Source organism: Notechis scutatus, chromosome 10 (genome assembly GCF_049901735.1).
Source record: "Notechis scutatus isolate UNSWTSFEM ecotype Mainland chromosome 10, rNotScu1.2, whole genome shotgun sequence".
In the NCBI taxonomy this organism is placed as follows: Eukaryota; Metazoa; Chordata; class Lepidosauria; order Squamata; family Elapidae; genus Notechis; species Notechis scutatus.
In genome coordinates, this window is record NC_142018.1 from 10,762,671 (window position 1) to 10,778,881 (window position 16,211).

The window sequence follows — 16,211 nt, forward strand, 5'->3', positions numbered from 1 at the left end:
TCACACTTGGCCAATAAAGTAATCCTATTCTATTCTATATTCTATTCTATATTCTATTCTATATTCTATTCTATTCTATATTCTATTCTAATTCCTTCTTCTATTCTCTATTCTATTCTATTCTATTCTATTCTATTCTATTCTATTCTAGAAAGCGAAATAATAAGGAAAATATTAGTCTATGCAGAGATGGACAGACTAACTCTAGAAATTAAGGATAAGGGTGAGACAGAATCCTATTAAGTCTGGAGTAAAATGTATCAATGGCTGGAGCCAAGGAGAAAAAAAGAAAAGAAATTGTTGACGCTGACACCTTTGTCTGTCTTTGTTCACACATCTTGCAGTATATTTAAATCTTGGCAACTTTTAACAGGTGTGGCTGGGGAATTCTGGGAGTTGGGAGTCCACACCTCTTAAAGGTTGCCAAGGCTTAAAAACACTCTTTTAGCCCACCAATTAAAAAACGGGGCTTCCATCCTCGGGAATTTAAAAAAAAAACTCCCTTCTTGTTTCTTTTCCTCCTCATAGTTACTGTAGCGTAATATACTGTCGTGAGCAATATGGCACAGTGGTTGACCCATGCTTCTGGGGGATCATGGGAGATGTAGTTCCGCGCGGGAAACCTCTGCCACTAAGGGCGGGGGGGGAGAGAAAACACCGGGTGACGTCACTCTGACGCCACTCCTCCGCCTCACCAATCCTGGGCCAGCTTTCCTACAGCGCCGCCCCTCTTCCGGGTTGGGCGGCTCTCGCGCGAAAGAGGTAGAGGCAAAATGGCGGCCAAGGTGAGTTGGCTGCGTCGCGCCTCTCCGGTCTCCAATTCCGGCGACTTTCGAGGCTGCTGGAAACCCCTTTTTTTACGTCCTTTCTTCGTTTCGGGATCCAAGACGGGGCCTCCCAGCGTTAAAGGGAGCCCTTTCCTGCTTTTCAACTGAAATGAGTGGTTCTAGGCTTCAAAGGGTGCCTGAGCATGTTTCCCTACGGGGTCTCTGAGTCAGCCAGCATGGCCCCTTCCTGATCTTTGCTCTTTTCTCCCGCCAGCCACGAAGTCGGAACTCTGTCCTGCAGAAAGAGGCCCAAGAGAGGGAGGAAGGGGTGGAAAAGGCGAGTGGACCTCTGACCATGTGCAGAAGGATTTGTCCTATGCCCTACTGCAGTCCTCGCCCCTTCCTTCCCTGAATGTGGGGATGTGAAAGAAATAAGAGTGGCATTGCAATGGATGAGGAAGGGTGGGCAAAGCTTGTGCCTTCCCAAGCTTGGCTCCATTGCTGATTTCTTGTTCCAGCCCCTCCGTATCCGTTTGGAAAGGTGGACCTTTTGGGTGTACCTGAAGATGCTGGGCAGCAGAGCATGTGCAATCCCACTGATGTTGCCTCCAGGTGTAACCCTGACATCCTTGGGATGTTTCTGAGATTCCTGACCAAACTTCACTCCCTAATATAGAATAGAATAGAAAATGGAATGGAATGAATAGAATAGAAAATGGAATGGAATAGAAGAATAGAATAATGAAATGAAAGAATAGAATAGAATAGAATAATGAAATGAAGAAAGAATAGAATAGAATAATGAAATGAAGAAAATAGAATAGAATATTGTCCAAGGGTGATTGGAGACACAAGGAATTTGTCTTTGGTGCATAAACTCTCAGTGTGCATAAAAGGTATAAATGATAAATCATGATCGTCATAAAAATACATTCATCATAAATCATAAGGCACTTAGTGATAGTCACAGGATACTAAACAAGCAGTCAACATAAATCATACTAGGAAACAATATAAATCGTAAAGATACAAGCAACAAAGTTATAGTCATAAGTAGAAAGGAGAGTTTGTCATTCTAGAAGCTTTTTTCTGCAGCTTTTCTCTAGCTGTGTCTGTTTTGACAAGCCTGGAGCTAAGGGAATCTGTTAAGAATTCATATTTTATGATGTAGAAGACAGTGGTTGCTGCTCATCAAGGAAAGGTTATAACCATGTGTCAAACGAGAGCCTTATTCTATTGTTTTAAAATTCACAAAATTAGCATCGGGCACTCTTGAATCAATACTGCACAAGTTCCTGTTTTCGGTGATAAGGTGTTTTCAAGATGCCATTCTGTGTTTTGAATCTTCCAGGTATTTTCCTTTTGAATCTTTTCTCCAACATGCAGTTCACCAGATTATTTGTTTAAATGTCAGTTTTTTCAGCTGCTGCTTATGTTTGACAGTACATATATATTTCAGTTGTACAAACTTTTTTTTCCTGGTAAAAGATGCATCTCCTTTGTTAATGCCAGCAGTGCCCCCCCAAAAAAAATGGAAAAAGGAAGAAACAGGAGCTTCGTAAAATGTGTATCAGTCCCGGTGCTTGTTACAAATGCTTCCGGCGCTTTTGTGGAATCTAGAGTGAAATGAAAGATCCAAATAAAATACAGTCGATGCTGTAATACTTGTGTGACACCCTTCACATTGCCGTGATTGACAGTAGTAGAATAATGGTGGGTGTGGACCAGCGGCCGCCAATCATTTGGGTACCAGGGACCAGTTCCATAGAGAAAGATCTTTCCATGTACCAAAGGGGGCGTGGTTTCTATGCTACCTGCACTCCACAGATGGGGCTTCACTTGTTTGCGTGGTCCAGTTTCTTGGCATGCTACGGACTGGTGCCAGTCGACAGACTGGGGGTTGAGGACCCCTGGGGTAGACAACTTGTTTGCCCATACTTTGTGTGGGTCTCATTCTTTCGCCTGCATTGATTCCCTATTAGATTATTTTAATAAAAAGGAAAGAAAGAAAAGCCTGCTCCAAAGCCAGGCATTATGTGAGCCACGGTGGCGCAGTGGTTAGAGTGCAGTACTGCTGTTTGTCTGAAATGGTATAGGGTCTCCTGCTTGAGTAGGGGGTTGGACTAGGAGACCTTTCAAGGTTCCTTCCAACTCTGTCGTTCTGTTCTAGCTTTGATATCCAAGCTATTTTCTTAATCAGCCCAAGAAAATGTTTTTTGGTGATGTTTTAGGATAGATTTTTTTTTACTTCCCTGTCTAACATGGTTTCAAAATTGGAAGCATAATTCTTTACACTTTGCAGCTTGCAAAACCTCTGTTTCCTGTCCCTGAATTGTAATTATTGATGACTGGAGAGCATTATTTAATCATATCAACTTAATTCAATCTAAGTGAGAGACAGTTAAACATAATCCAATAACCTCACTTTTTATCTGGACCTAATAATATGCCCCCCTCCTCAGACAGACAGGCTGGCTGGGTCTTTTAACTTTTTTTTTTTTTTTTACATCAATCAGTGTTAAGAAAATTGCTTCGAAATAATTGCTGGGCAGCGAAATCTATTACAGGAGCATTTGGTTAGTCACTGCCCAGTTCCTTTCAGCAGACATCTCAAAGCAATTAGTGTCATTCGTGGACTCAGCCAATTCCAGCCGTCATGCTACAATTCTTACCGTGTAAATAAGATTGAAAACGTATGTACAAATGAGAAAGTAAAAAAAAGCAAAAACAAATCAGTGTTGAAAGTTTCCATTCCTGTTTCTAATGAACCCCTCCTCCCCCCCCAAAAAAAGTAATTTTGCCATTAAAGTGGATTAAACATATGAAGAACAGTTGAAGAAAATGGGTATGGCTAGTCTAGAGAAAAGAAGGACTAGGGGTTCCAATATCTGAGGGGCTGCCACAATGAAGAAGGGGTCGAGTTATTTTCCAGAACACCTGAGGGCAGGACAAGAAACAATGGATGGAAACTAATCAAGGAGAGAAGCAACTTAGAACTAAGGAGAAATTTCCTAATGGTGAGGACTATTAACCAGTGGAACTTCAGAAGTTGTGGGTGCTTCATCACTGGAGGTTTTTAAGAAGAGACTGGACAGCAAGCTTGTCGCAAACTGTATAGGGCCGTGATGGCAAACCTATGGCACACATGGCGGAAATCATCACAGGAGCCCGAAAAGGTTAGCCGCCACTGGTATAGGGTGTCGTGCTTGATCAGGGCGTTGGTTCTTTCCAACTCTTCAGATTGATTGGATGAAAAAGGCATCATTCTCTTACAAAACATTAATGTATAGGTTGCCCTCTGATACTTGTGCTTGACATATCTCTTTTGGAAGCACTATTTTGGAAGTTCTCTCTGGCAAAGGTGAAGAAGAAACCCAGGATGGACTAATTCCTTGGGCCTCTGTTCTTATTCCCAGTGGGGCTGTTGCTAAAAACGTAAAATTTCACTCTTACTTTCTCTACGTAACTTCTGTGTCCAAATCAAAGGAAGTCTTGAGTTCCTTCACAGAAAGAAGGAAAATATACGAGGATATAAGTCTAGCAAGTAAATAAGTAATGCCTTCAGTTAATCATCACACTAGCTGGATAGCCGTTCTTCATGACAAAACGATGAGATCAGGCTATGCAGGAGCCTGGGCTTTTCTTCTTTCTTCCTTTACCTTCCTGTCCTTTCCTTTCCTCCTTTCCCTTCTTTCCTCCTTTCCTTCTTTCCTCCTTTCCCTTCCCTTTCTCCATTCCATTCCTTTCCATCTCTATCTATCTACCTATCTATCTTTCCAGCAAAAGTGTTGTAAAATACAATCCTCCAACTGTTGTTCCAAAGGTGGGTTTTTTTCAGGAGGCAACCGGACTTTCTGGTTTTTCTTTGAAGATGTTTTGCTTCTTATCCAAGGAGCTTCTTCAGCTCTGACTGGATGGATGGTGGGTAATAAAAATATTACAATCTTTGATGCCGAAGCAAGGGCATCTGGCCAACAAATGCTCAGGTCCACTCAGTCGCCCCAACTGTACCCCATAACAAGGGATTAAAGGATCATTTAAAAATTGGATAAACCAGCATTCCCAGCTTAAAAAGGAATGTGGGCATAACAGTTTTCTTGATGTTAGCTTGAATGTTGAGAAACAAAAGCTGTTTTTCTGGTGGTATTGAATTTGTTCCTTGATTTCTCTTGACTTCTGCTTGTAACAGCAGGTCGCTAAATGGGCAGCTCTTCCTACAGTTCTAGCATGGACTTCTACTCATGCACTTGACGCAGCCGAAGGAGAACAGAAATCCCGCCGGGTTAAAGCACATCAAGTGAGATTCGTAAGATCACTTTGGGTTTTGTGTTGTGTAGTTAACATTTCAGGAAAAAGGTCTTGCATAGTAGCCTGAAAACATGGAATTATGTTTAAAACAAAAAGATTATGCATCAGTATTTATTTACCCATATGCCAGTTAAATATGCATTGTGGATCATTATACAGCATCCTAAGAGAAAAGTAATGTATAATAAGTAAAAGTAATCAACAAGTAATAAGCTTCTTGTAATGACCTTGCAGATTGAACTCAAGATCACCAAAAGTGAATATATAATACTAGTTCTATACCTGTGCTTCGCTACGAAACCATGTGATTGGGCTTAGTGTTTGGGGAGGAAAATAAGGGGGAGGGGAATTGTGCCTCTGCCTACCAGCATCGGTGTGAGAGTTGAGGGCTGTTTGGAAACTGAAAGAGTATTTGCTGTGAGCAAGAAGGAGACAGCAAGGAGCCTGGGTGTGGCTTAGCTCAACTGTTCTATACTAAAACTGCTTGGTGCTTTGAGACTGAAACTGAAACTCCTCTGCTTGTGTTTTGCATTTGGAAGAGATTTCTTTTCAGGTGGGGAGAGGGAGTAGAACTCCTTAGCATCAGAGCGTGTTAATAATAATAATATACGAAATACTAATGCTCTGATGGTCATTTCGAAAAATCCTTTCTTAGCGAGCACCTAGAAGCCAATAGATACATACCTGCCAAATTTCAAGTTTGTAGGTTTTACAGTTCTGGAGATTTTGTGATGATGCGTGAGGGGTATTTCGCTTTTATATACATATAGATTTCACTCCTGTTTACAGCAGCTCTGAATCCCAAAAAGCTACACTGATACTCCCCGGGAAGAATCCTTCCTCACCCCAGCTCCTAACTCCAGGGTTTCAAGGATCTTCTTTTGAGAGAATCATGGCTTCATGGCCGTGCTGCTCAATCACTCAAGTGTTTTGTTTTTTTAATTTCTTATGAAACCAGATAAAAGCACAACATGTAAAGAAAGAATGAGGAGGAAGGTTGGCTTGCTACTAATTTATTTTGATGGACTTCTGTTAACTCCAGAACCTATAGCAGATCAGGATGGGTCAATGATTAGCATTCCCCATTCTCAGCCTAGTGGTGTGAAAAAAACACTGGATCTCTTTGAAGAGGGATGAAAACAGTGAATCACTCGGGAAGGGTAGCGATATTGAAAAAATGACTTTAAATGACTTAGACTAGGAGGAAAGGTGGAGTCAAGAGAGGAATAAGCCTGAATCATTACATTCCCACAAACAGTCCAAATCCAGTCCCCCTTGAATTCCACTGACTCTTTATCTGTTGAGTGCTAACCCTTTGGTGCTTGACTAGACTCTTGTGAATAGACGTGAGCAATAAATCAGCTTAACTGGAACTTAGCATGTGGCCCTGATTCTTTGTGCTTGACAAGAGACAGATTTGGACACCTCCTTTGAGCCATTGGACTGCAAAATCTATGGCACCACTCCCATTCATTCTAATCAATAATCTCATGGCCAATCCTTGTTGAATGAGGAGCAAAGAAATACCACCGATAATGGAGTGGAGGCTCAGTTTTCATTACCGCAGGCAAACCTTTGGTCACCGTCTGTCCCTTCTTTTTTTTTGCAGCTTCCCATTTACAACGCCCCACCTCTGGAATCACAGTACATTGACGAAAAACCCGGCCGGCTGCAAACCAGGATTTCATCCATAAGAAAGTCAACAAGTTATTACCTAAAGAACTGCAAGGTGAGAACAAAAACAGGCTTCTTGATTTAGGTACAGAAACAATACATTTCAGAAGATTCAGTCACAAGAAGAGAGGGAGGGAAAAAAAGCATGTTGGATATCAATACAGCCTGTGAGATGCAGATTAAATATCTCCTGGCCACAACTCTTACAAGCTTGTTGCAGTTTTGCATTTACGATGCTTCTCCCTTGGGAGTGGAAACGTTCTCAAATAAGTCATTTCTGTTTTGGTTTCTTTTTTTCATGCCTATCATGTTGTCCTCTAATTATCGTGCTATCCTGAGCTTGTTGGATAATGACATCTGGTAGGGTGAACCCAAAATTGTGTTTAATATAAGATTCTTATCTTGCAAACTCTAGTTCTCTGGATGGAGAGAAGCCATTCTGATTGGTAGTTGAATTAATAATTGGAGGAGAGATATTATAACTGTCAACAACGTAAATTGCAAATCTGTATATTCCAATAGCTGAATTGAATATCCAGTTATGGGGCCACTGCTGTAGCTCCGTAGAAGTTTTGTGTATAATTACATGGATTGTGTGCCTATGTTTATTTTTTTGTCATGTTCTCATCGTACCCTAAATAAACAAAAGCTCGCAAACTGATGAAAACTGAAATTGTCCTGGGGATGCATAGCTTAGAAATGAGAGAGCGAGAGTGAGTGGATGTGTGTATATTGTTCACTACCATATGGTCATTCTTAATTGCTGAGAACTTGGACTGTGATATGAATAAATCTAATAAGTAATGCATATGCATAGGCACACCATACACATACACACACACACATTTTTTTTATATATATATATATATATATATATATATATATATATATATATATATATATATATATATATATTTATTTTCTGAGGTTCTCACGGGTATTTGTATGTGGATCTTTGGTTATTCGGTTTTCTCCCGCGTAAGATTGGAAGTATCTAGGCAACGTTTCGATGAAGTCTCATTCATCATCTTCAGGCTTGTGTCTTCGGCTCTGTGCTTCTCAGAGTGATGTGAGCTTGCAGCTGCTTCTTCCTTTTAACTGCTAGTGGGGGTGTGACTTGATTGGGTGGGGGCTTGAACTATCAGAACTATCGCCAAAACCGAACACTTCAACAACAGAATAATCAGAGAAGCCATAGAGATAGAAAAACGCCCACAGCATGAATAAAAGAGATGACACCTCCCGCCTACCAGCCATTTGGAAACCCGCCCTCATGAACAGATGAGTACCTAACATGAAGAATGACACCAGACCCACACCCATGAGAGCCACACAAGATGCCACCACCACACTTCCACGTAAAAGCAGACTCACACCCACACAGAAGATGAGACACGACCACGGACCAGAAGCCGCACTGCAGCTGCATCACTACCCACTTCAAACCCCTCCGAGCCATACATGAAGCGAACTGACCCCCACCATGAAGATGCAGCACGACCACCGAACTCGAAGCCAAACAGCAGGATCACAGCTCACCAGCTCAAATCCTCCAGCAACTAAGACTAACCTGAGCACAACCAAGCCCCCACCTGAACAGAACACGCCTCCAGCCAATCAGAACACGGCCAACCCCCAACCAATCAGAACACAGCCAAACCCCCTACCAATGAGAACACACCCCCACCCAATCAGAACACAGCCAAGCCCCACCCAATCAAGTCACACCCCCCCACTAGCAGTTAAAAGGAAGAAGCAGCTGCAAGCTCACATCACTCTGAGAAGCACAGAGCTGAAGACAGAAGCCTGAAGATGATGAATGAGACTTCATCGAAACGTTGCCTAGATACTTCCAATCTTACACGGGAGAAAACCCAAATAACCAAATATCCATATATATACACATACATACATACATACACACACACACACACACACACACACACACACATACATACATACATATACATCCATACATATTCTCTGAATTTCTAGCTTACAAAGTCAAAAAGATTTGCGAAATCAAAAAACAAACAGCCAAAGAACTGCTAAGAATCTTTCCTATTGTTTTCGACATCAGAGTGCATGTGTGTGTTTGTGTGTGTGTATATGTGGTGTGCCTATGCATATGCATTACTTATTAGATGATATATATATCTCACAGACGAATACAGAAGCCTGATGATGGCAGATGAGATTCTGCCGAAACATTGCTACAACTTTAAAAGCACAACTATAATGACGTGGGAAAATAACCAAACAAAGCTGAATAACATACATACATACATACATACATACATATGGTATTCAGCTTCGTTCGGGTATTTTCCCACGTCATTATAGTTGTGCTTTTAAAGTTGTAGCAACATTTTGGCAGAATCTCATCTGTCATCATCAGGCTTCTGTATTGTGTCCGTCTGTATATATATATTGTGTCCGTCTGTATATATATATATATATATGTCTATATATATATATATATATATATATATATATATATATATATATATATATATATATATATATATATATGCACTCTGATGTCGAAAACAATAGGAAAGATTCTTAGCAGTTCTTTGGCTGTTTGTTTTTTGATTTCTTAAATCTTTTTGACTTTGTAAGCTAGAAATTCAGAGAATTGTAATCTCAACACATTATTTGCATTAAGTGACATTATTTACCCCATTCTGTCCACGAATACCTGGGGGACGACAAGTGGGAGTAATGATTTGTGTTGGTGCGTGTCAGTGTCGTCCCACAAAAGCTGCCACTTGCATCATACCACAAGTACAAAAGGTTAGCCTTAGTGAAGGCAATTTCTCATCACGTTGTCATGTATGTATCACTTTCTAATTGCAAAATCACATATCCTGGGATGGATTTACATACTGCATAAAAACGAAGAGTATTTTTTTTCTAGCCATCTCTCCTTTTATGAAGCTGCCTTCATATCTGCCAGTGGGATTTTTTTAAAAAAATGATTTTTGTTTGTTTCTACAGGATGGTTACCTCTTCATCAAAAATGGAGTCACGACTTCCTTACAGTTTGGAAAAGGTGGGTGTGTCAATAGAGCACTTTGCACTTTCCTTGTGTTTTGGTGTACTTCTGTCAGTCTTGCAAGGTAGTCCAGACAGGAGGCAGAGGCAAAAGTATAGGTGGTCCGCGTCTCACGACCACGGTTGAGCCCCAGATTTCTGTTACTAAACGAGACATTTGTTTAACTGAGTTTGCCCCCAAATTTATGACTGTTCTTGCCACCATTGTTAAGTGAATCACTGCAGTTTGTTAAGTTGGTAACACGGTTGATCAGTGAATCAGATTTCCTCCTTGAGTTTGCTGGTCAGAAAGTTGCAAAAAAAATGATTACTGCAACTATGATATCATAAATATGGGCCAGTTGCCAAGTGCCCCAGCTTTGATCATGGGGATGCTGCAACAGTTGTGTGAAAAACGGTCATAAGTCACTTTTTTCAGTGCCGTCATGACTTCGAACAGTCACCAAATGAAGGATTACCTGTGCTAGCTTTAACTTTATTGTAAGGATTCGTTGACGGACTCTTGCAAGCCTAAAAGTACAATTCTCCAGCCATCTCCAGAGGAAATAAGGAGGGTCCTATCTGAGCTGCTTGCCTTGCCCATATTCCTTTTGTGGGCTCAGCTACCTGATATCTGACCATTATGTAGTCTGTAGTTTTCCTTCGGTCTCCCAAGGCCATTCCCAACAGCACGAAGCCAACTCCTTGTCCCAATAAACCCCTTTTATTTAGTTTACAGTGAATTCCTTTCCAGCAAAGTCCCGGCCACCAGTCTTTCAAGAGATTTCACTATTACAGACCTTTATCAGGCTTGGAGAGTTGCCAGGCCGATATCTTTCAGATGCCACACTGTAGCAGACAATACTTGGCAAGAATGCAGGAACAGATCTTCACTCAAATGAACTAATTGTCATCTGCAAAGCCCCACTCCCCTTTCGCTCCTCTTTTATACTCAAGCGGTGGGGCCATTCACCGTCCACCTGTGGCTTTACTCCCAAGTCGACCCTTGTACCTTAGCTGTTCCCTTCTCCTGGCAACTCTGTGCATGCGCACACTGCGAACAGGCTCCAGCTGTTCTTCTGCCTCGATGTCTGACTTCAAAGGCAGCTGATAACTGTCGGACGGCCCTGGCCCCATCTCTGCCTCCGACGCAGAGCCCTCATGAGAGCCTTCCCCAGACTCCAGGACTGGCCCATGTTCCTCCCCAACCTCCTGTCCGAATCTGCTGCCAGCTTTGCTGGCCGCCGGCGGGCCACAACACATATGACCACAACTTCTGAAAATAACCAGTGAGATAAAGAGAAGTTGTGCTAATCCAGCAAGAAATAACCTTGATTGTTTTGCTTATCTTGAAGATGTGTATTTTTACCTGAAGAATCCTCCCCCAGAATTTCTCCCCAAAGTTGGTGTGATCACAGTTTCAGGACTGACTGGAATAGTCCTGGCCAGGAAAGGTAAGATAATACTTATTGTTACAATACTACAATTATGGGGAAGGAAACTATTCCAGATGATAAGAAAAACTGTACTTATTAACATGATCTCTGTTGCTCTATTCAATTTATTCTTAATCTACAGCCAGTACCTGCAAGGGTGTGGCTAACAATAGTCAAGATGGCAACTGTGGAAGTGTGATGGTAGCTCTGCCCTTTTTGTGACGGACATAAAAAACAGGCAGAACTTGGATCACACTCCATGTATCATGGCTCCGTCTTAGCTTTTTTGACCGTGCTGTGGGGATATCCCACTCCAGGGTAAATTAATCTTTTCACCTGAAGCTTTTGAAGCTGCAGCTGTGGGCAAAAGGAAAAGATGCAGCTGCTTTAAAGAGTTGCCAGGAAATGTTATAGGTGCAACCTCATGCTTCAAAAATAGCATTTCACTTCCGTATCCTAAGCACGGCACGTTTACTGAATAGTGAATGAACTGAATATGCTCAATTAATTCTCAAGTATGTGTTGACTTGGTTAGTTCTTGGTGACTGAGCCTGTGCAAACCTAGACAACTTATTTTGAGCCAGCCTTCACAAGTAATGATAAGCCATTTACTCTCAAGTGAAACAACCTCTATTTATAACAGGGCAGGAACAGTCTTTTATTCACATGGATAAACAAAACATCAAACGTAATTAGTCCCAACAAACCTGGGTTAATCCAAGGAATCCAAATTGTTTGCTATGTACTAGAAACGAACTGTTGTCTGTGACATCTGATCCCTCCCAAAGCCCTCCTATTTATTTCCCAGCCAGGGAGGGCTGGTTAGCATCAACGTCTTCTTTTCCCTGAGAGCCGGCTGATTGCTTTCCTTTGCTCTCCTCTCCTCTCTCTACACATCTAGGCATATGGGATGGGTCCCATTTGTTTTTCCCCCTCACTGAGCTCAGGCCCCGAAGACAGCTGCCTCTCCACCTGGGGGAGGACAGAAGGCACCAGCTCTGTCTCCAATGCTGTTTCCTTATCAGAGCCTTCCGAGGGCTCCGAAGCTGGCCCAGGCCCTTCCCTCAACCTCCTCCTCATCAGACTCCGCCGCTAGCTCTGCTGGCAGCCGACAGGCCACAACGCAACTTGGCCAGCACATGGTTCAGAGTTCTCTAGGAAAGCAGATCAATTATGTAATGAAATAAGTGAATTATGAGAACACGGGTCTTGAAACTTCACGTGGCAAGTAGTGGTGCTCTGCGTATTCTCACTTGTGATTTTTGTTTCTTGCAGGGTCTCGATTCAAGAAAATCGCCTATCCCATGTGCCTTGGCTCACTAGGTATATCTCTTTGCTACCCAGCACAGTCGGTGATCGTTGCTAAGGTAAGCTCCTTTTAAAGTTCATATTTTGGGTTTTTTATAACCTGTTTCCCTGAAAATACGACCTACCCTGAAAGTAATTCCTACCTTGATTTTTACATGTGAGCCCAATATAAGCCCTATCCCCCCCTCCCCAATACGCCCTAATTAAGACCCCACCCACTCCAGAGTGCACGGGTAAAAATTAAGCTAGGGTGGGGATGGAGGGTGGAGTTACCCTACTATTTACCTTCGGACAGTTGTAGTCAGGCCTCACATGCCCTGACACCTGCCTTGCCAGCCCATTTCTTCTACAGCTGGCAAGGCTGGTAAGGCTTTCCTGAAGGCCTCTAGCTGAGAACAGGAGGCCGGGGGTGACGTGTGCAAGTGAGGTTAGTTAATGGACGACGTCCCCTGAAAATAAGACCCTGGGGCCTTTTTTGGTGACCCAAGATATATATAAGACAGGGTCTTATTTTTGGGAAAACAAGGTTTGTGTGTGTGTGTGTGTGTGTGTGTATCAGTGTGTATCAGTTTAAGAATGTTGCTGCTGGTTGACATTTTTAAATTCCAGGGGCCAAATTTTAAATAGGCTGCCATTCAGAATTAGGACGTTTTTATTCCACTCTCAGAATTATACTATTCATTAAAAAGAAATGAAATCACCAGCTTGTGTCTGTTGCTCAGTTGAATAACACATTTCACATTAAACCAGGTTACAGGTAGCAAAGTTTATGCTGCGAGTCATATAATGTACACAACTGTAGGATCCCTCTGGACCAAAAAGCCTTCCGCAGAAGTTGCCCAGGAAAAAGATACTCAGGTATGTTCTTTTCCAAGAAGCATTTTAAATAGCAAAAAGTTTTTGATGGTACATTTTAAAATACCAAAATTTTGCATCGGATTAAATGGTAAAATTAACTGCATCTCTACATTGCCCATTATAAAGAGGCCCTACGGTGGTGTTTAATGTTACTTATCTATACATGGACTCTTCAAAACTTGTGAATTTGGTGGTTTGCTTACAGATGTTTCATTACTCAACTAGGTAACCTCATAAGCAATAAATTATACCCTAAACCTTGGCAACTTTAAGATGTGTGGACTTCAACTCCTCGAATTAAACTAGGGACTCAGTAAAGATTTTTTTAAAATTTGTCTGTTTCATAGCTGGCTATCAATTCTTTCTTAGCACAAGTGACCAGATATGGAGCTGCTTTTAAATCTGGTTCAAGTCTATTGTCCTTATCTCTATTTGTATTTTATATTAAGGGGAAAAAATCTTTAATAAAATACATATTACAAAAATTAAAATCCAGGCCTGGTCTTTCTCGTGCTGGCATTTGATCACTTCTAATAAGAATTCTGTGCTAAAGATAAATAATAATTATTATTATTATTGGCCAACACTTTTATTAAAATCAGTCCCTTTTTGGAAAGTCACACTGTTTAATTATAATAGACTGCCCACCCAATGTATCTTTCTGAATATTCCATCATTCCATCTGTCAGGATTCCAGCAGTTACCCCCCAGTTAAATCATGAGTCTCGAGCCAAACTTCCAAAACTAGAACATGATTTATTGGGAGTTAACATGTTGACACGACCTGGGTGTAGCCGACTCTGACACACACAATTCACTGTCATCCTTGACCCTGGTTTTCCCCCCACCCCTCTGGGTGTATCATAATTCATATTCTCCAATGGGACACATCCCTAGCCAAGAGTCATCAATCATGTCCTCCAGTTAGATATTTGCACGGCAGAAACTTCAGTCGCCTAATTACAATCTCTGAAAAACTATGCATGGAATGCACTTTCGATTTCCAAGCTACCGCACTGCTCTTTCAAACCCCTTTCCCCCCTCCCTTTCTGTTGGCAACTATAAAATGGCCATAAAAAATGTTTTATGAGTTGACACCATCTCTTTTTCAAGTACAGGAAGCTTCACGGGTCAGTCATAGCCTTCCAAAAACTCAGGAGGCCCCTGTAGAATCGGAGAACAAAGTGGAAACATCAGAGGAACCGACCCAGAGGTCAGAAGTGCACAAAGATTATGAGACTTTGATGGGTGAAATGAAGGCGCCAAATGTCAGAACAGGTGAGATGTTCCAATTGCCATCACAGACTTCCCAACTCTGGATCTGCAGTTCCCAAGTTGGATGATTGTTCATACAGGTTTTGGGTGGGGAGGTTGTTTCAACACCTGCAAAGGCAGCTGGTTAGTGCAGGCTGTATTCCTGCCAACCAGTACAAATCAAAATGCCAAACAGGAGGTAAGGTAAGATAGCAAGGAAGGAAGGAAGGAAGGAAGGAAGGAAGGAAGAAAGGAAAGGAAAGGAAAGGAAAGGAAAGGAAAGGAAAGGAAAGGAAAGGAAAGGAAAGGAAAGGAAGGAAGGAGAAGGGAGGAGGAAGGAAGGAAGGGAGGAAAGGAAGGAGGAGGAAAGGAAGGAAGGAAGGAAGGAGGGAGGAGGGAGGGAGGAAGGGAAGGAAGGAAGGAGGAGGGAGGGAGGAAGGAAGGAAGATTGTGCTTGACTTATGACCAGAATTCCCATTGCTAAGCAAGGGGGTTATTAAGTCAGCAGCGCCCAATTTTTATGACTTCTTTTGCCATGGTTGTTAAGCAAATCTTACTTTCGTTCTTAAGCGAATCATGGAACTGTTAAGCAAATTTGGCATCCCCCATTGGCTTTGTTTGGGAGAAGCCAGCAGGGAAAGTCACAAATGGTAATGAAAAACCCCAGCATGCGGCAACCATCGTAAACACAGGTTTGGTTGCCAATCACCTGCATTTTGAGAGACTGTGGAGATGGTATGATGGTCATAGAGGTGAGGACCAGTCATAAGACTCTTTATTCAGTGCCACTGTACCTTCAAATGGTTGTAAATGGAGGACCCCCCTGTAGATAAATAAATAAACTTAGCGGCCCCTCTCTCATTCCAGACACACCTATCCTAACATCTTTGTGTATATTTGGCAGATGTATTGAAGGCGCCCAAGTATAAAGCAGATGCCAGCCTCATGGACTATGGGCAGGCCAGCCCAGAAGATGCAGATCTGTATAGTAAGAGAAGCTAATACCCTCCAGTTTTCCTCATGGGACTTTAAAAACAAGCCCTGTGCAAATTGCTCACAGTCTGCATGGTGATAACGGAGTCAGGTAGCTTCTTAACTCTCGTTCTCTTGCCAATTTTCTTGTGCAATCCTTAACAATCTTTTTCTACTCGTTAGTGCCACTTCATATTTTCAACTGGTTGAAAGCATAATTGGTCTCGGGAGTGTAAAAAAGTCAAGAGATCCTCGCTGCCAAATTAGTGAATAGTGTAAATAACAAAGGCTGCAATAATATAATAATAATAATAATAATACAGAGAATTTAAACCACATTTTGTTTTGCGTTTCTTTCTAATCCCCGGGCTATTCAAAAACTGGCTGTTTTTACTAATCTGCAGAAAGATGAGGATCAGGGATGTTTTAAGTTTGTAGAATTGATGGCGCAAATTTCAATCCATAAAAGGTAAATGATACAGTTCTATGCGAATGACTTTAATGAGTGTAAGCACACTGCTATGTTTCCCACACATTATTATTACACATCCTGTGTGCAAATATCAAAGGCCTGGAGACTAAACCATACGAAAAACGG

At 41.8% G+C, this 16,211-nt stretch overlaps 1 protein-coding gene across 9 annotated transcripts; it reads left to right on the top strand.

The window, feature by feature from the left end:
• The first annotated feature begins 750 nt into the window (after positions 1 to 750).
• Positions 751 to 15,951, top strand: APOOL (apolipoprotein O like). Of its 9 annotated transcripts, none has more exons than XM_087972097.1 (10): positions 751 to 785; positions 4,606 to 4,688; positions 4,957 to 5,073; positions 6,685 to 6,804; positions 9,750 to 9,804; positions 11,141 to 11,239; positions 12,497 to 12,588; positions 13,280 to 13,387; positions 14,506 to 14,665; positions 15,546 to 15,951. In XM_087972097.1, the coding sequence occupies exons 2-10, from the start codon at positions 4,686 to 4,688 to the stop codon at positions 15,641 to 15,643; spliced, it is 852 nt and encodes a 283-aa protein (XP_087828223.1). In that variant the 5' UTR covers positions 751 to 785; positions 4,606 to 4,685; the 3' UTR covers positions 15,644 to 15,951. The 9 variants fall into 9 exon arrangements, with proteins under 9 accessions (XP_087828223.1, XP_087828226.1, XP_087828225.1 ...); XM_087972100.1 differs by having other exon boundaries at positions 4,957 to 5,064; XM_087972099.1 differs by having other exon boundaries at positions 4,960 to 5,073.
• The last annotated feature ends 260 nt before the right edge of the window (positions 15,952 to 16,211 follow it).